Source organism: Netta rufina, assembly GCF_964035555.1.
Source record: "Netta rufina genome assembly, chromosome: 11".
In the NCBI taxonomy this organism is placed as follows: Eukaryota; Metazoa; Chordata; class Aves; order Anseriformes; family Anatidae; genus Netta; species Netta rufina.
In genome coordinates this window covers 20,503,863-20,526,336 of record NC_140134.1, presented here as the reverse complement: position 1 = coordinate 20,526,336, position 22,474 = coordinate 20,503,863, and the positions used below count along the sequence as shown (strand labels likewise).

The following is a 22,474-nucleotide window of genomic DNA, read 5'->3' as shown; positions in this document are numbered from 1 at the left end:
ACCTCCCCTGGCACAACTTGAGGCCGTTCCCTCTAGTGATTCGTGGAAGAACTCTACAACTCAAAAGCAAAATGAGTTATAAAGCAGGCATGTGGTTTATTTCAGCGCCGGGCGTATGCAGCATAGCTCCCAAAGCTATAAATAACTTTACGTATGCAGGATATATGTATTTATATATACATGTAACTTTATAACTCTCTCTCTATATGCATATGTATCTTTATAACTCATTTTGCCCCGCTCCACCCCTCCCTTTCCCCTCAGCCTTTTGGCGCCAAAAGCGGCGCTGCAGCCCCCGCGCATGCACCCTGCCCCGCGGCCGCTCTCCTCAGCGCCGAGGTCTCGCGAGATCGGCGGCTCTCGCGGTGCCTCCCCTCAGCGGGGACCGCGTTGAGGCGCGTTGCTCCTCTTTTCAAACGCTGTGGTGGTTCCTGCGGGAGGAGACCAAAACCTTTCGTTTTTGGCCATGATCGACCCCTTGGAGAACAACCTGTTCGATCTCCCCGACTACGAGAACACAGAAGACGAAAGGTTCCCGCCCCTCCCGCCCCCTGCCTCCCCGGGGGCGGCCGGGGCTGACTGGGCTGAGGCTGGCGGAGGTAGGAGGGCGCCGGGGCTGAAACGGGGATTGTGCTGGACCTTGCTGCATAGAAATAGTCTTGTATGGCTTTAAAAAAAAGCAGTCAATTCAAATTGAAGCTGTGCTTGATTCTGTGGATTCGTACTTGCGGGAAAAGTTCATTTTTGCAGGTTCCGTGGAAGCGAACACACGCGCGAGAATGTCGAGTGTAGCATTCCTGCTGGAATTGGGTAGTTTTTGTAGAACGTCTGACCTGGAAAACATCCAAGGCACTTCAGGACAGTAAAACAAATTATTTGCGTTTGAGAAGATCTTAGTGCAATCCAGTGGACTGAATAAGCTAATAGAAAGTATAAAGGCTTTATTTTTGCTGTTATTTATAGTCAATTATGAGTAAAAGTAATGTTAAGTATGTGTTTTCCTTTCACTAGAAAGGATCAGTTTTGGATGGCTACAGTTCTTTGATGTATGAAAAGTTCTAACTCATGAGCTCCTGATGCTCAGAGTATAAAAATGTTAAACAAGAAATCAGTGTAATAAATAATTATTCATTCCGAGATGTGATGGACAGCGGTACCTTGTCTGTTGCAGTCAAGCTAGCTCTAATCAAAAAAACATTAACTTTGGTTCTTAAAATGAACACAATCAGGTGCCTACATAACCTCTTTACTCTGTTTTTGAAGGCTGTACTAGAATTTTGGCTCTCTCAGATTTCAGTGGAAACTTTGGGAAAGATTATTTATGTTTACTGATGTTTTGATTTTTTTTTTTTTTTCCAACTTTTAGAATTGGCAGAATCTACTCTTGGTACACTTTTCACCAGAAATAAAGTATAAAAGTTCTAAAATTAGGTTGGCTGAAAGAGAAAAGTTTTCCTTTGCTAGAAAAGTTTATTCAGAATAGTAAGATATCTATTTTCTTACCAGACTTGCATGAGAAGGTAGATGAAATATTGCACTCAAGTGCTTGTGACTTGCCCTTCAAATAGGGTAGAAACTTAAATTTTATGTAATGTAATTCCAGTTGATGCTATTTGTGCTGTGTACTTACAGTATGTTATTTCCTTTGTTAGAACCAGATGGAAACCAGCAGTCACAGACGAAGGATTCTTCTGTAGCTACACGGAAAGCAGTTAAAAGATCAATACCTAAATTAGATGCTCACAGGTATTATTGCATAATGTTTCTTTGAATTTGGTATATGTCTGTGGCATAATAACGAAAGTTACAGCAATATCTGCTTGGTCATAGCCAAGTCAAATATCAAGGAGTTTAGAGATGAAAGTGCTTGTGTGCTGTATCTCAACCTTTTATTTGTTGCTTACCTCTATAATGCTATTGTTAGTCTTAACTTTCTTGAAGTCTCCTTGGGACTTAGTACGTGACTCATAATTTTGTTAATAGATATTAATTATTCATGCATAGGACTCTTCCAGCGTAGTATTGCGGTTTTCTTTAATTTATTTCAAGTGTGTTTCAAAATAAATTCTCAGTTAAACGGTGGCTGTAAATGTTAAAGTATGCTTAACACTCATCTCACTTACAAACTAGGTAAACTCCGTGTAAAGGATTTCAGTATTTTCCTTGCTTTTATCACCAAAACTGCTCTAAGTTCCTTCTTAGCGATGGATAACATCTGACGTTCCAATTTCTTTCATTTTAAAGATACTGATGAAGTTATTCAGTGATACCACAGGTGGATGCTTTGGTCATGTGTCTAACAAGCTTTATTTGGGCAATATGGATACTAGAACTGACCATTCCATTTTCTTGCCATGTACCCAAAATCAAAAAGCAGCTTGGACTAGGAGTATAGGTATTATGAATTTTGAAGAAAGTCTCATGTCTTACAGCGGTCTTCATTGTATTTCCTTTGTTTTCTTAATGGCTTCTAATTCTGCATCTCTCTCAAATAGAGCTCTGTAGCTTTAGACAATGTAAGGGAATGTGGATTTTTTTGTTTGTTTTTATAACAAAAGAAGGTTGGTTTTCAAATAACTTCACCTGTTACAGGTTAGTTTCAGAAAGAGGACTTCCTGCCTTAAGACACATGTTTGACAACGTAAAGTTCAAGGGTAAGGAGCATGAGGTAAGACATAATGAACTTTTCAGTTATTTTCTGGAAGATTCGTTTAAATTGATAGATTCATTGCCTCTCTGTGGGGAGGATTGATATCAATCTCTGATTAGCCAGTTATGTGCAAGGGGGCTTACTAACAGTATTTGTATGTACCCTGCTGGGATTTTTAGTTAGAAGCTTAAAAAAAACATACAAGACTACTTAACAAAAGAAATGTTTTGATATCAAAGCTTTTTGCCTCTCCTTCGAAGCTAGAATACCATGTCTCTGACTTTGTGCTTTGTCCATAGAAAGAGATTTTGGGAACTGGAACAGGTTTATAAGACTTGCTAATATATCTGGAATGTCTTACCTTTTTGTTTCATGATTAATTTCCTCTGTAAGTGACAGTCTCCTGGCTGTTGTGACACTTGCATCCCAAAGTTTTTGATATTAAAAGTGTATGACATAGCAGTATGTTCTCTACAAACTGCTTTATTGTCTTGGATGTGCTTAGCATACAGACAGACATTTGCTGGCACGCTTGCAAGAATGCCAGTGTATCTCTGGTTTACAGAAAACACGTACAGTATAAAATTTCTTCTTACAACTGCAGGCACAGAGAGGCTGGACAATACTTTTAATCTGAGCAAAAATCTTTATCAGATAAGGTTATTTAGGTGTATGTCTTTCTGTGTGTTCTAAATATCAAAATAAATACCAGCTGTGCCCCATAAATATTACTTCTTTAGACTGAGATCACACCTAAGTTGCTGACGGGCAACTTTTCAGAAGCTATCAAGTGTTTCACAATATATGCAAATGCTTTCCCTGAGCTCTTATCACTGTTTTTCTCATAGCTTGAAATTGCACTCACAGACTTCATTATGGGAGGAATGATTACCCAAGCATTGATATTACTTACATTTTCAAGAGACTTTCAAGCTGCAGGTGCTTAATCTTTTTAGAAACATTACTATTGTGTTTACTTCTGCAGTCTGCTGACTTAACTTCTAACAGCTGGATATCTTGTTTTATGTTTAAGGCAGAGGACTTGAAGACACTTATACGACATATGGAACATTGGGCTCATAGATTATTTCCAAGACTGCAATTTGATGATTTTATTGACAAAGTGGAGTCTCTGGGAAGCAAAAAGGAAGTTCAGGCATGTATTGTTCCTGTCAGTTTGTCTTCATGCAATGTGCAGTAGCGTAAGGAACAGGTTTAGAACAATTATACAGCAAAAGATGTAAGTTATACATGCTGCTTAGGTGTATAATGTTTTCTAAATTAATTTATCTCATTCTAAAAAGTTATTTCCAGTATTTGAAGTATTTAAGGCATCTGGCATTTAGATATAGCCTTTATTTAATGTTTCAGAGAATCTGCTTCAACTTTTACAGGGCATCTTTACCAAAGCGATTTGCTGAAGAGTTCTGGAACTCTTTTTACATTTGAATCTGCAAAAGAAGACTTAGGAAGAATGCTGCTTCGTTTGGCTAAGGGACAGATTAAAGGCTAGGAAAACAAACCACAGCATTCAATTCACGTTGAGGGTCAGACACATAATGAAGGGAATATTATTTTAGAGTAATAAAATGTAAAGAGAAATGCAAGTACTATTAAAAACATACCAATGTAACATGAAAGATTTTGTCACAGGTGAAATACTAATTTCTCTTGTTTTGCAGACCTGCCTAAAACGGATTAGACTTGATCTTCCTATTTTATCTGAAGACTTCACAGGTAATGAAGGTATGCTTGTTACACTGTTAGTTCAGTGGTTTAAAAATTTTTCTTCCCCTCTTACCAACTAGAAATCAATGCCCATGATACATTTTTATGTTTTAGAAGAAATTGTTGAGTGGTCCTCTATTTTAAAACCAGGCTTCTGGGGAGGGGAGAAAAAACAAACAAGTTTCTGTGAGACTCAGATCTACAAAACTGAACTGGTTCTCAGACTGAAGTGCTTTCTGTATGTGCATGAAGTGCATGGCATAGAGGAAGGAAATGAAAAGTGGGTATTACCACTGGTGGTGTTAGCAATGTTTTTGGAAAAAAAAATCTTTGTCTTTCTACCACCAGTTCTTACGGTGAAGTCAGGATGTTGAGCCTTCTATAGGGAAAGTACTCACTAATACCTGTGGGCACTGGTGCGTGTGTCAGTCTTGTTGTGTGCCTATTGTTGAGTGTTCTTTCTTCTGATACCAAAATCTATCCGCTTAACAAGTAAATAATTCAGGAGTCTCTTCTACTCAGATGATGTTTTTTTAGATAACTCAGAAACAAACAGGCTTTTTTTAAAAAGAGGGAGCAGAGTTCACCTAGTTGTTTGAAAGAAACCTCATTAGCAGAAATGAAAGAATTTTGTAGCCCTTCTTAAGGTCTGTTGCAGGGTTTTTTGCTTTTACTCTAATAAGTAAAAGCTGATTGCTCTTGAGACAATTATCTACCCATTTGTCTAGTTTGTGTTCACACCTGGGGAATGAGTTACCCAATGCTACAGCCTTGCCCTACTTGTGGGTAAAACCGTGGGGGTGGTTAATGCTGTGTGGCTGTCTTTGCTGTTGACTGCATTTGCTGGAAATGGAATGCAGCCATAAGCAGCCACAAACAGTGAAGTAAATGGTTCCTGCCGACAGTGTCTGTAGAGTTATCAGATTTTCTGTGCGATGGTTCCATACATCTGTATTTCAGTGCAGTGCTGGTGAGGTCTTGAACCGTGTTAGCCAGTGTACTGCTACAGCCATCAGTCCTCAGTTGACAAACCTGAGTGGGTGTCTTGCAGTTTGAAATAAAAACTCAATCTAGGGTATAGTATTAAAAAAAAAAACCTTGTCAAGTACCTTCTCTGTTCATGGGCTTCGAGTACTGCAGAGGCACAAGCTTACTTGGCCTCAGGCACTCTTTCAAGAGAGTGCTCTGCCTTCTCTGTTTGTGGGTGAAGTTCTGTGACAGAATTGGACTGCCTCCATTTTGCATGTAGCAAATGAGTAAATATTCTGTAACAGTAGCACAGCAAACTCGAAACTATTTAGTGTCTGTGTTGAATCTGTCTGATTCCTGGAACTACTCCTTCTACTTTCCAAAGGGATGGGAAGAAAAGTATCTGGTCTTTTGGTAAGAACAGCTTGAACTTACTGTCCCTTCAACTGTCAAGCACGGCTTACAATTGCTAACTTAGTACCCAGAGCTGTACTTCCCTTAAACTTGGGTATTTATTACTGAAGTGTGTCTGGGTTCTGATTTGTTTCCTATTTTGAGTATCAGGAATAGGGACCTAGACAGATAATTGCAAGTTAAAACTAAATCACGGAATGATCTTCAGCTTTCATAATGATTTTAAAATGTAGAACATAATCAGAAATTATTTAAAACTCTTTGACAGATACTGAGCAGCAGAATTCTCTCCATGTTCAAAATGCTGCTTTCTGCCCCTCCTCACCCTTTTACTTCAATTTTTATCCAGATGGTGGAGGTGAAAGCAATGGACTGGATACAGCCAATGAAGAAGTGTATCCATGCTCTGGGAATGTAGAATTGGATACTCTGCCTGGTACAACTCTCACAGAAGAGCAACAACAGCGGATCAAGAGGAACAGGCAGCTGGCCTTGGAACGTAGGCAAGCAAAGATGCAGTGCAACAGCCAGTCGCAACACAATGGTAAGAATTCTGACTGAAGTGTTAAGCCAGTAAGCTTAGGCAACTGAGCTCCTGAGTCAGGAGCCGTGATTCGAGTGACAGAAACTGCAGTCATTAAGCGCACAGCACCAGTGCTTTCTCACTGTGGGCCACCTTGTTTTTCGTTTAACAGAGCTCTCTCCTAGTTACCCAGAAGAAGAGGAGTTTAATACCCCAATTGCTCAGGGCCTGGCTGATGTCACAGAAGACCCACAAGTTGCTGTTACAGAAGCTGAGGACAGAGATACAGAACTGGAAAGTGCCAGTGGAAAGCAGAGACCTTTTCCCAGCCCTTGAGCGACTTTCTTAGAACTGGTGGGGTGCTTCGGTTAAGTACTACCCTTCTTATTGAAAAGCTGCTGGCTCTTCACACTCCAACTCCAGAAGTGCAAGGAAGCCCTAACTGTGACGCCTGCGTGGCTGGGCAGAACTGATTTCTTCACACTGCCAATGAATTGCTCCATATGCTGGCAAACAGGGCACCATCCTTCATCTGCATGTGGGACTTCTGTTATGGTTCACTGATGTTGTTTAGGAAGTGTTAATGAGTTTTCTGGCCTACTCTGACCTGTTCTTACAGTTGATGTCAAACTGAATGAACAGGGATGTTGAGAGGTTAAGTTTGTATTCAGGTTTTTAATGGACGATCTATAACAGGAGTGTTAAGTCTGGACAGGCACCCTGGATTTTTTTAACTCCTTTATCAAGTACCTCTATCTTGTTCTTACACAACAGAAGCGATTAAATTTCAAAGTCAAACCTGAAATTCTTGTATGAGGCTGTTACGCTATGGGCACTGAAAACTTCCCCCTCCCTGGTGCAAGTCAAACATCCTTAGACAAGTACATCTTAGAGGACCATAGTTTGATAAATTAGCTGTCTTTCTTCATCTAGTCCTCTACCTTGAAGCTGTTTCATGTTCCTTTTACAATACTCTTTTTCCATCTTATGCAATAGCACCAGCCCTAAAATAACCTTTTCTTTCGGTAGAATGAACACGAAACTAGTCCAAAGTTACCAGCATTGTGGTAAAGCTCTGGGATTGCCCTCCAGTAGCTTAGGGTAGGCCTGTTCATAACAAACCGAATTTCTGGAAGTTGAATTAAGACACGAACTGAAGTTAGGACAAGAACAGCCTTTACAGCAGGTGGAACAGGTTCATGTCAATAGCTGTTACTTTATGCTGGCCGGAGAACTGCAATTACCAAAGGCTCTAGATTAGTGTGACTGAGGGTGCTGTTTGTATGCTTGTAGTTATGAGTTAAACTTGCTAAACTGTGTTGGAGGGGAATTAACACCTCTAGTCAGTAGAAAGACATCAGGAAATAATTAAGTTTTAAGAAATTAGTTTATGGAGAACAAGGACAAGTAACTTTTTTTTGAATGGCAGCTGAAAGAATGTACTACACAGTCTTAAATCTAGAAGATTTATCGTGTATAAAATCTTTTAAAAAGTCACATGTATTCCTAATAAAAATAATTCTAATTTAAAATAGACATTTAGTTTACCTTAAAACAACTCAAATATTTAAATAGGTTTTTTTCTTTTTTTTTTTTTTTTAGAAACTTAATTGTACAAATTGAATGTGAGTAGAACATCAACAAGCATATGTCAGGTTACAGTTCAAGTTCTGATATCAGCTGAAACATCCAATAGAGCCAAGTCCCTGATCTCCTCTAGCAGTTGGTATAAGCTTGGTCCCTTTGTCTGGCAGTACTGCTGATACTCTTCCTCAATGACTTCAACTCTTGCTTTTTCTTGGGTGTGCCGGGCAGTTTCTGCAGACTGGCTGACTTCTTTTACCAAATCAGATTTCACCACATTGAAATTCTTCTGGGAAACCTCCGTGGCTGAAGTCTGGTACGGTGCATTCCTGATTATTTCAAGCTTGATTGTGTCAGCATGGCAGCGGGACGTCTGCACAAGTATTTTCACCTTAAAAGCAATTCAACAATTATTTTATTTCTCATCATGCTACTTCCTTTTACTTTCTTCAGATTAAATACTCACTGTTACGTGATCGAAAAGACTTAATGTAACTGAATCTCCAGTGGTTGTAGTGGAAGTAATTTTGTTTTGAAACCGCTGAAGCGATCCAGGCTTCCACTCGCAGCTTCTGTCACCTCGACAAGAGATGACTAAGCCTTCTTTGTTTTTCATATAAGCAGCACCTTTGATTCCATATCTTCAAAAAACATGAACAGAATCTTTTAAGAATTTCCACCCTTATCAGTTCTCTCACTAATTTTGAAACCAAAGGAGGACTAGTGAGGATTATAGGAAAGCAACAGAAAGGTACAACCAGGGTAGCTTGATAATCCTGCTTCAGGAGCACTTAATGTGTATTATCAAAAAAAGTAACCCAGCAGTATATATGAAAACAGCATGAGATGGTGAGTGAGGTTTTTCAAAAGCAGTGAAGCAGAAGTAAAATACAGTCAGTAATCCATTATCTGTAAGCCCAGAATGCCCAGATAATGGAAAAACAGCTTTGTAATGGGTTATTGGAACTGGTTCTCCGTTAAAAATGAGTTAAGGTTCAGCAGCATGAGGGGAGAGGAAAGCAGAAAAGCAGTCTATGATTTACAAAAAATAAAATAGCATAATCAGTCAATATTTCCTTTCTTAAGGACCAGAGGTGTCCTTACAGCATTCCAGTAATACTTGTGTCTTATTTTTAAACAGCCCCAACTCTAATGAACTTACCTTGGTACAAAAACAAGCACGCCATTTGTTCGAATTGAGTAGATAACACCATCTGCTATGCAGCGTTCATCTGTTTCTGGGGTTTTGTCTTTGAAGTACATGCACTGGAAGAGTTCAGTAGACTGTTTCTGAGCATGCTGGGCTGCCTGGGAGCACCCCCACAAAAAGAGAAGAGAAAACAGCCTACGTAAATAATAAGCTTGTTTGGTTTCGGTCTTTATATTCATTTTTCCATGATTTACTCCCCTACAGTCCCCCAAAAAAATACATGTGAAAGGAAATCCTATCTGTGGTAAAGGTGAGTCATTTTTAGTACTATTCTCAGAAGAAATGTGATAGTTAATAGTAAGAAATGTGAAGTTAAAAAATAATAATGATAAAAAAGTGATACTAGGGCATTGTAGTATCCAAAAGCTGCAGTCAAGACTGGTATTCCATTCCACTGGGCAGCATACAAACACAGAGACACAGACCGTGACCATCTTACCCTGTTCCTGTTATTAATGTGTCTGCACAGTTCCTCAAGATCCTTATTGCTGAGTACTTTATCCTTAACATCTTTAGTTTCCTTCAGAGTGGCTGCCATCAAGAGTCTGTGGACAACTATGTCAGCGTATCTTCTAATTGGAGAAGTAAAATGAGTGTACTTATCTAGAGCGAGTCCTACAAATAAAAAAGGAAGCAGTGAAAATAAGTCAAAGCAATCAACTGCCTCTCCCCAACAGTTCAGAAATAACATAAATAGCATAAAAAATAAGGTGACAGGATACCGTAATGATGAAACTCCTCTTCAGAACAAGAGCCAGTTGAGAAGTACAATGCATTAGACATCGCATGAGTGGCCATACATCGCAACAGTTTGTTTACAAGTGGATCCAATGGATCATCTGCTTTATCCAGGGACTCAGCCAATGTTTTGTTAGACCTGACAAAAAAGTGTTAATTCTCAATAAAGTTACACTGCCCTGATCCTAATAGCCTACAGTTAAGCTCCTGCAACTTGGAGAACCAAGGACTCCAGCAAAACCCGCTTTTGTCCAGAATGAAACATGCTGAGCTGCTCATAAACACCTTTGTACAGCAGAGCTCAGCTGAGGGATGGAAGGGGGCTCCCGAACAAGATCACTGCCGCTGGCCTTCATGCTCTGGGATCTATTGAAATGATACCTCAGTGTGATGAGGCTTACAGCCTTCTCATTAGATCTCAACATACACGTTCATTCTAAATTATTTCAAATCTTTTAAAAGACTGTACTGTAATGATTACAAAGCCGAATAGTTAATTGCTTATCTCTAATTAAAGTGGTTAAGATAAGTAGCAAAAGGTACCGTGTGTCTATTGGGAAACCTTTGGCACTGGCACATTCTCGAAGTTCAGTAAAAAATTCCTGTCGTGGTGGAGGATGTTGACGCAGCAAAGCTTGATGAGGGAAGTTTTCTGAAATCTTTTTTGCCACCCAGTGGTTGGCAAGAATCATACATTCTGCTACAGTCTCATGCACCTCCAGTGGCTGCTTGGGGATGAGATCGTGAATGTTTTTTTTGTCATCCAGTTGCACTCGGATTTCTACCCCTTCTAGTTCTAGAGCACCACAGCTGTCCCGCTTAGCTCTAACGTGCCGTGCTATGTCAGTGAGTTTTGATATTGCCCAAACCAATTCATCCAATTTCTTCTTTCTAGTTCTTTCATCCAAGTCTTTCAGTTCCGGGATATCATCAACAACACTTGTGTCTCCATCTAATAATCCCTGTGCTACTTCATAGACTAGCTTGTACGCAGACCGGATGATGGTTTTATTGTAGCAGACTCTCAGGATTTCATAGGACTCTCTTTCTAGTTCCCACAAGACGCTTACAGCATACCTTAAAGAAAAAAAAAATCACAATGCTATAAACAGTTCTGGTTAGCTTCACATTTCAAGCACATACAACTGCTCCAAATTTACACATTTCATCCTGTGTTGATTTTTTTTTTTTTTTTACTGGAAACTTTTTTCTTCATGAAACAAACCTGTGTTCAGCGATGCTGCTAAATAACACACTTAGCTTTCCGTTTTGTGCATCACTTAATAAATAAGAACCAACTACATCAGCAGTATTTTCAATCTACCTGTTGGGCCAGAGTGCACCTAAGATAGAAAGCCAAATCTGTTTTAAAGCACTGATACACTGCAACAGGTACTTTTATTCATATATTTTATTAGCCAGCTGTATCCACTGTGATCATATCTGCACCCTGCATATCCTCATTTTCGGCCAGCGAACCTACCCTGTAAATTGTATATAAAAAAAAGCAGGGTAACAGGGTAACAACACATTTGAGAAACAGGAACATATGCATTTTGGCAAGGTAAAGGATTACAAAGCAGTCGCCTTCCCTGAACACCATAGAAACAGAAGTTATTTTTAAACATACATTATTCTTTCAGTTGAAGACTTAGTAACAATGCAAAACATGCACACAATTAATAAACAGAGAGACTGGTAGCAACAATTAAATTACTCGCAAAAATCTCTTTTGTCAGAAATATCACCAAATCTTACCTATCGACTCCACTAAGAAGAGAGCATATGTCAGCACTCAAGACAGCGGGCAGCATATCATAACGACGATCCGCCAAATAGTAAGTTGTTGCCCTGAAGAATAAAACACAGTCACTGTTCTTCTCACCGTGACTCATTGGTGTTTATCTGCCAAGCAGTTTGCAAAATAACTACGGCATCAGCAGAACGTGACACACAGTATGATTTTAGAAGGCTGTTCTTAACGTTATTCTTACCCAACACACACATGCGGTACTGAAATGAAATTATTCAAACGACTATTTGTGTAAGCACAAGCCTAAGTTTGCCTTCCTCTGTATCTCCCACTTGCAATAAAGGCAGAGCTTGGTAGGACTGTACAAAATAAGCTCAGCTCAGAAGAGGTCATTTTAATGGCTATACAAATATCTTTGCTGGCCATTAAGTTTACATTTCTTTGTATCTACAGAAATACAATATTTCTTTGTATCTACAGAGAACAATGCATTTCATAAAGCAATTCAGTAGTCTGAGTTCAAAACAGTGGTAATAACAGAAAAAAAGTATGGAATATAACATAAGGTTAAATATTAAAAACAAGAACTCTTCCAAAAGAATTAACAGAACTTCTCAATGTTTCTTCAGGATAGCACGGATAGAGGTTGGAAGTTTGTAATTTTTTAATTTTTAGAAAATACATTACCTTGCTTTTGCCTCAACATCAGTGTAAGAATTTGCTGCCACAAAGTAGGTTACGTCTGCAATGTGGACACCCAGCTCTAGATTCCCATTAGGCAGAGTTCTAACGGATAGCGCGTCATCAACATCCTCACAGCCTTTCGGGTCAATGCTGAATATCAAGTGTGTATCTCTCAAGTCAAGACGTTTTTTTTCCTCCTCTGGATTCACCTTCCACGGATTCTTTGAAGAACTTGTGGGCATTTCGCTCATCTGTACAAAAACAGTGAAGAACATACAGTTACATCTTTCCTATAAAATGAAGCCAACAAATCAGATTTAATTAGCTCTTGCTTTTGTAATCCATTGATAGTTCTGTGTTAGTGTACTTTTCCATCCCTGACAAATTTTTTCCTTGCATTTTCCAAGTCAGTCTACTACATTTACTTTCCAGAAAGTATAAAAGAGTATCTGAAAGAATGCTACATATATTATTATCAACTGATATTACTGTAGTGATATTGCAGCTCTGGCCAACATCAACACTGTACATTGTTTCTTACATTCTTTTTATTTTCTTCAATTAACTTTAGGTAAAAATCAAAATACTTCCCTGTGAGAGCTGTTTCCCATCCTGGTTGAGGACAAAAAGGATTTAAAGCAATGATTTCAACAGGTCTTGGCCTTTAGGATCAGTACTATAAACACATATAAAGACAATAATATCTTAACAGTCTACATCAAATTAGAACTATGAGTTTGAAATCTCCTTATACTGAACAGATTATCTTCAAATCATTATTGACTTGAAAATTCTTAGTATCTCTAGAACCACTGATATCCACAAGTAATTCCAGAAAAATACTCTAAAAATAGCTTTCAGTTTTCAAAAGCCTGCTGGTAATACGCTCAGCTGAAAGAGAGCCCGCCTCTTTGAGGAACAAGAGCCTAGAAATTAACAGAAAAGAATGTACCTAATCACAAAGACTAACCTGGATTTCTGAGAAAGGGGCTACAGAAATGCTGTTCTCCACCAAAATAGCTGCAATTTCCCCTTCAAGATCTCCAATTCTTCCCAAAACCCTCACAAAGTGTCCATTTGGATATACAGAATTTGATTCCCAAGAATCAATGCGCACAACAACTCTGTACTCCTGCAGCAAGACAATTCTTCTGTTAAAACAGCAATCTGCTCCTGACGAGCAATCAATATAAACATTCTTCAGAGGCAAACATAGCAATCCAAAGAGACAAGCCACAAGCAACTCTAAAAGCTCTTCAGAAAGGAAAAATAAACCCATGATCAGAAGCTTACTGAGAATTACATTTATTTCCCAATAAATGACTCATTTGGGTTCATTATATAAAAAAAAATCTCTATCTTGAAATAAATAAATATTGAGGGAAAAAAAAAAGACATAACCAAGATGTAAACAAGTATTCCTATACCACAGAATACAATTGGAATTTACAGCAGCTAGGAATGGACAAGGCCATGTTTCTTGCTTCTACAGGAATGGCTGGCCAATCATCATCGTTCATTAGCAATTTGTTGAAAAGCTCTCCTTTGTACTTTCACCAGTTATATATAGTCATAGAGCCAATAAAGCTGCAAGGGCTATTGCATTTCAGACCCCTAATATGACTCTGAATTTATCAGGAAACAAAACAGAACAAACAAAGCAACAAAAATACACAAAGCGAGCAGTGTAGAAATGCTCAGGGTACCGGGAGTGTGGTGCATCCAGAACTATGATATGCTTTATTACCTGAAGGTTACAGTTTTGACAGGAATTGAACACATTTCTTCACATTGAACTGTGTCCTGCTTTCACAAACCTAACTTGATTAATAGTTCTCTACCTGTCTTTTTGCCTTGAAAACATCATGAGAGCATATAACACCCAGGCAATTTTGTAGGAATACAGAACTGAGAAACGCTTCTGCCAAATTACCTGTAGTGCTTCAGCTTGCTGCGTACTGATCCGGATTTTGGGAATTCTGTAGTCCCAAGGTGTAACAAGGATTTTCTGAGCATTTCTGCCCTGGGACTGGCTTTCTTCTTTAGAAGGGAAAGTGACCACATAATCCCTCCAGTTCTTTTGAATGATTCCAACAACTTTACCTTTTAATAAGGGACATTGTTGGTAGTACGTTAAAGAGTTAAATAGGGACATGAAAGCAAACGCGGGAGAGGTATAGAAGATCCATTGCTTTGTAATATGAACTAATGATTTCCACAAATCTGTATTATAATTGCTAACAACTTATATTATGCAGGAAACAATACAAGTTTGTAATAAATTATCGTTGGCACATCCAGCTTTTAATGAGCTTTTATTCCTGTGGATACTAACGAAGACTAACTTATTGTATAGATTTAAATTGATATAACACATAAATTATTCAGCGAGATTCTCACTACTACCAAAACATGTCTAAGTCTAGTAAAAAATAAAGAAAATATTTACTAGCAAAGACCAAAATTAAACAGTATTTTCTGGTAGGAAGAGAACTAATCTTGAACTTTTAACTCTAACCTCAGCACACTCATAAGATGCAGGGAAGGGACTATAAAACGAAGACTACAATACAGATCAGAAGGTGAGGTAATCTTAATAAAATATTGTATCATTCTATCTACTTTACCTGTGGGCATAGGATCACCAGTGGTGTCTGCAGGTGCTTTATCCTCTGTCTCATTTTCACAAAGGGCAACAATCCTTCCTCTCCATTCTTGCAAAGGCAGTAACTCTACAGCTACCACATCACCGTGGATTGCACGATTTCGAGCTCTGGCCCCATAAATAAGGATGTCACTTTGAAGGTCTAAATTTAAAATAAAAATAAATAGAAATAGAAATAGGAACTACTAAAAAATTCTACATTTGAACATTTGAAAGTATTTACTAGTGAAAGCTGAGACAAAATACTTGTGCAAGCAAAAAGTGCTGTTCCCTCAAAGGTAGTAATTACTAACTCATACCAGAAAGACAATACCGGTGTTCTGATCTGATCCTAAAAGCATTTTTCCTATTACAATCACAATGACCAGCTCCCTAATCCTGCCAACATCTATGCAAACACGTATTTCAATCAAATGAGTGGTCATATGAAGTTTGAGCAAGCACAAATAAAACAATTTGCATCATTATTTAACTTCAGAAAAAGTCTAGAGACACTCATTAGTAGGACAAGAGTCCAAAACACAGCCAAAGGTACTAAGAATGTGGAAGGAGGATATACAGGGTACTGTCTTCTCAGGAGGTCCGATCTCTGGGTTAATCTCTAGCCTCCTTTCTAGCCCATAAAGGGAAAAAAAAAAAAAGCATTGCAATATCTGAGCTTTCATCTTGATTAATAACTGAACATCTCTATATATATATGGTGGAGTCACATAAAAAGCACAGACAGCATCAAGAAGTCATTGAACGCATCCTTTCATTGTCTTTTCACCTGTTTCTTTGCTGCCAAATCCCTGAAGTCGAACAAAAGCTTCCAATTGTGCTCGATGCTTATTGACATTCAGTGTACCCTAAAAGTAATAAACCAATAAACAGAATGAAATAGCCACATCTCTAAATAGCAAACTTTAAAGTATATGTTTTTGTTCTTCCAACAATTTTTAGATAAATTAGTTGTTTTCATTGATATTTAGGTTATGTTGAACAGGATTGTACTCTCTACAGAGAGAGAACGTACAATGCAGACTTTTAAGCACTCCCTTCTGTAAAGGAATGGCAAGTTCTTTTAAATGCTCAATTTAACCTAAGGCGGTAAAGGTCATTTTATTCAAAGCGTAGACAGTGTAAGATTACTTTTGTTGCCTGCCCTAATACTGAATCTCCACATCTCAAGAAAAAAAGAAAACTCACAAGTCTATCTGTTCACATTCTGTTTTCACCTCACTAGTGAAACAGTCAAGCAAAGAACAAATTACTGCTTCTAATTCTTTAAATTATTTCTTAACTGAAGCCCACCAACAATTAAGGCCCTGACAAGCTAAAAAACTGTAAATTCACTTCACTGAGATATAGACTGTGTGCAGATGAAGTAAGAAATGCTGCCCTCATACAGCATTATCTATATTTGAGAATTAGATACAGTTGTTCCATATCACACGTGGCACAAGACTGCATCTTTCAGTGTATAATCTCTAAATAGCAACTGACCTGAATATATCTTCCAGATTTGATCCCAGCCTCCAGTATTTCCATGGGTAAGTGCTCAGGATATTCTTTTCCATTGTTTTCTTGGCTTTCAGTCTCCCGTTCATGCCGAGCTTGAACTATAGAGTCAAAGAGTTCGTGGGCAGCCTTTAAGTCAGGCCAAAAGTTATCCAAATAATTCTGTATGCACATAGATTAACAAACAAGAAAAGATTTAGAGGTCACTGTTATTTTAATAATGCTTTATTTGAAAAGCCTATTATAGACGAGCTGTCTCATGCACTCATGAGGTGTCTAGTGCTTGCTAACACATGCTCAGACTGCATTTCCAAATGGTAGTGATGTGTCTGCTCTAAATACCACAGATCCGTTCCAGATTCACCCTAAGCCATTTGGTAAATATAACAAAAGAGATATGACTGTTAGGAAAACATCCTAAACTAGAGATTCTCAAACTTCTGCTAGCAATATACCCCATCCAAGCTACATAATTATTGTAAAGTGCCACAGCAAAATCGTCAAACTGGCAACCCACTATTATCTGTATGAATTTTGTATGATTCTCTGTACTACATTTGAACCACACTCAAAGGAACAATTTGAGTATAGTCATTTTTATACAAATTTGAAGTAAATCTGGTTGGTTTTACTTAATATCCTATCACGGCTAAACATAAACATCCTATCCGTGTATCCAGCTGAATACAACCAGTATCAGAGATCAACAACTAAATGACAAATCAATTATCTTCTCATGCATCAGTGTATCCTATATAGTCAAGGCTAACACATGATGTCAGAATAATGCTGAATATTTCGGCTACTTCTGTTTATGGAATGCTTGCACTACAAATTTAGACATGTGGCTGAGGTAACCTATTATTGGTCACAGTGCCAAATTCTTTAAAAACAAGGAAAACAATAAAAAGGGCTCCTAAGAAGGATGATCTGTATCTTTAAAGCTGCTGCTTTTCTTTTCAGTTCTCTGCTTTGCTCACTCACCATTTTTAATGACATTCCCATGTCAGACATCTTTGCTATCTTTGAGAAATGAAGTCATGAGTTAGCATTGTAGAATTTTTACATGTAAACTCCAAAATGATTTGCACTATACATTGGGCTTTAAAGTACTTGCTTTGTCATTTTGATGAAGCACCAAGGCAACCTTCTTCTATTTTCCTGGCATGTTACCTTGAAGGAAATCACAAACACTCCTTCTGTTTCATTTCCGTACTGCCTGATAGCATCTTCATCTTCTGTTACCATAACAACTGGCATCTGACCCAAGCAGTGATTGTAATACCAGACTGCTGCATTGTAAATACTCCTAGAAAAGCAAAGTTTGAAATAAGACTCCTGGTATATCTCATTTGCTACTTGCAAGACATTTGCAGACTTTGTATAAATGAGATTTTGGTTTTACACTTATACCTGTGAGATACATACAACAAGCTACATAAATTTTTGAGGGTATAAAGTTTATGTGCCACACAAGAGCACTGAGAGGACAGAAAAAGAAAGTGCTTCCTCCCCAGTACATCTGTATGTGCCCCAGCTGAAACATCACATATTATTCCTCTGAATGAATGCTTGGAAAAATCTAGTTGGAACTGCCAGGAGTCCAGCTCTGTGGGGTTTGTAGGCTATGAGACACTACATCTAATGGGATCTAAAGTGTTCTGTTTATTATGCTAAAGCACCCTGTAAAATGGTTGTCCAACTTTAAAATGATCAATGCTTTTTATTTTAGCATTATTGCATTTAATTAACATTTGGCTGTTTTCCTCTGAAAACAACGTTGAAACTTTCTTAATCACAAAAGGACATTCTGGACTTTTATAATTATTGTCAACTGTTCCAGAGCTAAGCAGAGGAAGAGCATGAACTCTTACATAGCCAGTGTCTACTAATATTTCTACATATAATGTCACGATGTTATTCAGTGTAGTACTATGCAAGTTAAAGCAAACCTGGTCTGCCATTTCTCCATCGATTCTCCCTTCTCTCTTGTCTGGTATGAATGCTGGTGGAATTCATTAGCAAACACTATACAGTCATGACGGGCATCCTTCACTAGATTTCGCAACTTGTTGTACTGTCTGGAATACAAAAAAAAGATCAATATAACATTGTCAAAAGAAAGCATGGGAGTATTTTAATTCCAGCTGAAAATATGACTGAAAAACTCAAGGAAAATTACTATAATTCATAAAGAAATGCATTTATTAAATTCTGCAATTGACAATAAAACCTAAAAAACCATCTGTAAGCAAGCTTTTCTAATTTTCATTATGAATGTTTCTGAGTTTTAAACATAGTTGTTTTCCAATGAGCCCCACAAAACACTGTAAATGTTCAGGAGCTTATTTTATTATTTCTGAGACAAGACATATTTTTTCAAAGATGTTTATGCTTTATTAATCCTGGAAGACCTTGATAGCAAACTGCACTCTCATATGCCACAGCAATATGGTTTGTGTCTGATAAGGTAAGTACCATGTACTAGTATTACTTGCTCCTCAAAGACAAGTGCTCAATCCGTAATACAGCAGGAACAAAACCACACGCATAATTTAGTTGTTGCATACAATACATCATTACTGCAAATTCTCCTTAATTCCTGTAACAAGCCATTTGATTAGTTAATAATGTTACAGGCTTAATATTAATATTCACTATTAAGTGAAAAATATGCCAAGCATTGACGCCTACGGATCACAAAGGATCACAGTTCTTTCTCTTCTGTAAAATCATATTAAGACACTTGAAAGACCTGAAAACAATTTAAGCACAGCATTTTGCTGACTTTGGGAAGCTGTGCTTAAATATGTATTTTACAAACTTAATATGTTACTGCAATCTATATTAAAAAATGAGTTATTACAGGATAAGTACCTGCGACCTTTTTGATGTTGCACAGCTTGACACGCTGTTTGCATGAAAATAATACCTTTCAGCTCAGGAAACTCAAGAACCTCAAGGTAATCTTGAACAACCTTCCAGTCTGGGACAACGTAATGAGTCACATCATCTGATAACAATTTGCCATCTAAAACACAATTCAGAGGTTAAAGGTTTAAACTTTCAGTTGCAATACACTCTCTTAAAAATGCCTTCAAATGCCCAGACATTAGAGTTGTGTGTCTTCAAAGGTATACATATGTATTTTTCTGATGAACAAAGTTATAATGACTTCTAAAGTACAGTTCTGCAGTACAATCTCTACGATTTGTGACAGAGCCCTTTTGCTATCCATGGATGCCAAAATATAGGGTAAATTCCATCCAAATGTGTGAAAAAGATGCGATTTTATTGGGAAAGGAAGTTACTTGAAGTGTAACATTCCTTTTTTTTTTTTTTTTCTCTGCTTCCACATGAAAAGAGAGACGATATATCTACCAGAGAAAATCTTTTCATGGAATTATTCAAAGGATGTACCGCTTCCACAGATCTCTCTATTCAACATTATCCATTTACAGCCAGCTCTTTTTGTGCTCCTTCGAATAAAAGAATACAGATAAGAGAAGACATTCTCAAATCTAAACTATTACCATCATTGCCAATTCTCTCTATTAGAGACTCCATCCCTTAGGCATACGCCATCAAAATATCACAACAAACCCCTCATAGATTAAATCTTAAAATGTCCCCCCAAATTAATTAGTTTAATTACTTTAGATATTTCAATGATTATCCACTAAACTTTTAGCTGGCAGGCATTAACTCCTCTGTATTTTTTCTCAGTATCTATTCATCCCTTACAATATTATAGGAACAACTGCTGAATTTAGTGCAGGCAAATTATAAAGAATAAAACTACACAGATCTTGACAAGTCGGGTTATTGTCATGAATTTCTTAGAAGCTGTCACAGGACAAACCGTCTATTAATTGCTATCACTAGAAGTTTGATTCCAGTAAGCACGATTCTGCATACCGTAACAAGGCTACATCTCATTCTGAAGGTATATAATGGATGATGGCAGAATGCACATAGGAAAGCTAATATTTATTAATAATTCAGAAGAGCATTAAAACTGAAGTGTCACTTGAAGAGTTATGTGATCTGCTCACGTTAAGCTATCCTTTTCTAACCCATACATCTAGATCAGAATAACTTTTAAGTAGGAACCGCATGCCATTAAAGGTATCTATAGATTCATGATTCATGATTTATGTAGGCGGTTTCTCTCAGCACATAAAGAAAGTCTGATCAGCACAGTGTGTAGAGTCAGGAATAAAAATAAATGTTCTCCTTACCTCTGAGTTACCTGGAATAATTATAAAGGGACATATTCTGACACTCATCTACAGCACAATTTATGTTCAGGCCCAGAAGAGGGAAAGTTAGGCATGGGGAGAGAGGTAAGACTTTTGTCTGGTATGTGTCTGTAATTTATCCTTAGGGAATTCAGAACTAAATTCAATATGCTCCTCTACAGCACCGAGATCCATAAGGGAGCAGAAATTATAACTAGTCCCGACACCCTAGATCACAATAACGAACAATTATGCTTAATTAATTAACAGAAATAACTGCTGATGCAGAATAACAAATGCTTCATGATAATCCCTTGGCTGCATCAACAGGTAAGGCACACAATGTAGCTCACGCTATAAAGCAGCACCCTGTAGAAATTAATGTACATGTAAGAACTTTTTTAAAAGCAAAGTGCATAAATGAAATGCACATGTAAAAGCTGTTTTTAAAAAGCAAAGTGTGAAACATGGGCGTTTTCTGTTACACCTCCATGCCACTTCAGCCTTTTACCCCGGTCACCAAGCTGCTGCCAGTCAATTCCTGCATCAAACCCCGTCTCTTTTCGGTTCATTTTTTTCCTCCCCTAACACTCCGTTTACTCCTGACTGGTTTTGCCTTGAAGCAGCACTCCCCCCACGCCCCCGAGCTGCTCATTTCCCCCCTGCTCCGTGTGCTGCCGCCCCTCACACCACCCCTAAAGCTCAGGACGGCAGAGGGAGGATTCCAGCTTTTAGAAAACTTTCCCCCTGCCCCATCTCCCCCCTTCCCCGGCTCCTCGCTGCCCTTTTCTCTCCTCAGCCCGCCACTGCCCCGCCGGTTCCTGTCAGGCCCCGCCGGTGGCGGGCTGAGGCGCCCCGGGACGAGCCCGGGCGCCCTCCCTCAGCCCCCGGAGCTCGGCTCCCTCAGCCCGGCTCCCTCAGCCCTCGTCCCCCCTTCCCCTTCCTACCGGAGCCCTCCCCGCCGGCCCGCTCACCGCCGGGGCAGCCGGCCCGGCACAGGGCGCTGCGGCACGGCACATCGAGCCGCAGGTAGTGCTCCCTCACGACGCGCACCGAGCGGCCCTGCTGGCTCCGCAGCTGCAGGACTTTCTCCGTACGGAGCATTTCCGCCGAGACACGGCTCGGCCAGGCCCAGCACGGCCCGGGGCTCGCCGCCCGCCTGCGCACGGTGCGAGAGGCGGTGCTGCATGGAGAGGGAGGGACGGAGAGGAGCGGAGGGGAGGGACGGGAAAGCGGCGGGAGGCGATGCTGGGGCCGGCCTGAGGGAGCGGTGTGGAGGCGGAGGGGCTGGGCTGAGGGGGAGCTCTGAGGGCCGGCGGGAGCGGGGTGAGGGAACCGGGCTGGAGCTGAGGGGAGTTTCTGAGGGACGGGCAGTGAGGAGCTGAGGAGAGATTCTGAGGGAAAGGCGGGAGCGGGCTGAGGGGAAATTCTGAGGGAGAGGTGTGGAAAAACTGAGGGGAATTTCTGAGGAAAAGGTGAGAGTGAGTTGAGGGAACTGGGGCTTAAGGCTGGCGAAGTTCTGAGGGACAGGCAGGAGCCAGCTGAGGGAATTTGTGAGGCACGGGTAGTAAGGAGCTGAGGGAGTTTCTGAGGGGGATAGGCAGCAAGGAGTTGAGGGGAGATTCTGAGGGAGAGGCGGGAGCAAGCTGAGGAGAAGTTCTGAGGGAGAGGTGTGAAAAAGCTGAGGGGAATTTCGGAGGAATATGTGGGGCTTAAGCCCGGGGAAGTTCTGAGGGACAGGCAGAAGCGAGCTGAGGGAGTTTGTGAGGGGCAGGTAGTAAGGAGCTGAGGGAGTTTCTGAGGGATAGGCAGCAA

At 39.4% G+C, this 22,474-nt stretch overlaps 2 protein-coding genes across 4 annotated transcripts; one reads left to right on the top strand and one right to left on the bottom strand.

Moving 5' to 3' along the window:
* The first annotated feature begins 397 nt into the window (after window positions 1–397).
* Window positions 398–6,649, top strand: TIPIN (TIMELESS interacting protein). 2 transcript variants are annotated; one of them, XM_084293380.1, is made up of 7 exons: window positions 398–599; window positions 1,653–1,746; window positions 2,593–2,668; window positions 3,684–3,806; window positions 4,333–4,387; window positions 6,111–6,305; window positions 6,457–6,649. In XM_084293380.1, exons 1-7 carry the CDS (start codon window positions 467–469, stop codon window positions 6,618–6,620), a joined length of 840 nt encoding a protein of 279 aa, XP_084149506.1. In that variant the 5' UTR covers window positions 398–466; the 3' UTR covers window positions 6,621–6,649. The 2 variants fall into 2 exon arrangements, with proteins under 2 accessions (XP_084149506.1, XP_084149505.1); XM_084293379.1 differs by having other exon boundaries at window positions 4,333–4,396.
* Window positions 6,650–7,924: 1,275 nt separating this feature from the next.
* On the bottom strand, window positions 7,925–21,806 carry DIS3L (DIS3 like exosome 3'-5' exoribonuclease). Of its 2 annotated transcripts, none has more exons than XM_084293776.1 (17): window positions 21,607–21,806; window positions 19,296–19,449; window positions 18,371–18,499; window positions 17,592–17,727; window positions 16,404–16,580; window positions 15,688–15,766; window positions 14,881–15,060; window positions 14,187–14,356; window positions 13,224–13,385; window positions 12,257–12,504; window positions 11,575–11,667; window positions 10,360–10,893; window positions 9,801–9,955; window positions 9,518–9,693; window positions 9,031–9,176; window positions 8,335–8,509; window positions 7,925–8,259 (listed from the first exon to the last, which is right to left on the bottom strand). In XM_084293776.1, the coding sequence occupies exons 1-17, from the start codon at window positions 21,761–21,763 to the stop codon at window positions 7,948–7,950; spliced, it is 3,183 nt and encodes a 1,060-aa protein (XP_084149902.1). In that variant the 5' UTR covers window positions 21,764–21,806; the 3' UTR covers window positions 7,925–7,947. The 2 variants fall into 2 exon arrangements, with proteins under 2 accessions (XP_084149902.1, XP_084149903.1); XM_084293777.1 differs by having other exon boundaries at window positions 21,634–21,806.
* Between the last annotated feature and the right edge of the window lie 668 nt (window positions 21,807–22,474).

Coding starts and splice junctions, on each gene's coding strand:
- DIS3L (XM_084293776.1), bottom strand. CDS start 21,763: ATGCTCCGTACGGAGAAAGTCCTGCAGCTGCGGAGCCAGCAGGGCCGC. Junction 12,505..13,223: donor CCCCTTTCTCAGAAATCCAG/GTTAGTCTTTGT, acceptor GTTTTTGTACAG/ATGAGCGAAATGCCCACAAG. Junction 8,260..8,334: donor GTCTTTTCGATCACGTAACA/GTGAGTATTTAA, acceptor ATTGCTTTTAAG/GTGAAAATACTTGTGCAGAC.
- TIPIN (XM_084293379.1), top strand. CDS start 467: ATGATCGACCCCTTGGAGAACAACCTGTTCGATCTCCCCGACTACGAG. Junction 1,747..2,592: donor CCTAAATTAGATGCTCACAG/GTATTATTGCAT, acceptor CACCTGTTACAG/GTTAGTTTCAGAAAGAGGAC. Junction 3,807..4,332: donor GAAGCAAAAAGGAAGTTCAG/GCATGTATTGTT, acceptor CTTGTTTTGCAG/ACCTGCCTAAAACGGATTAG.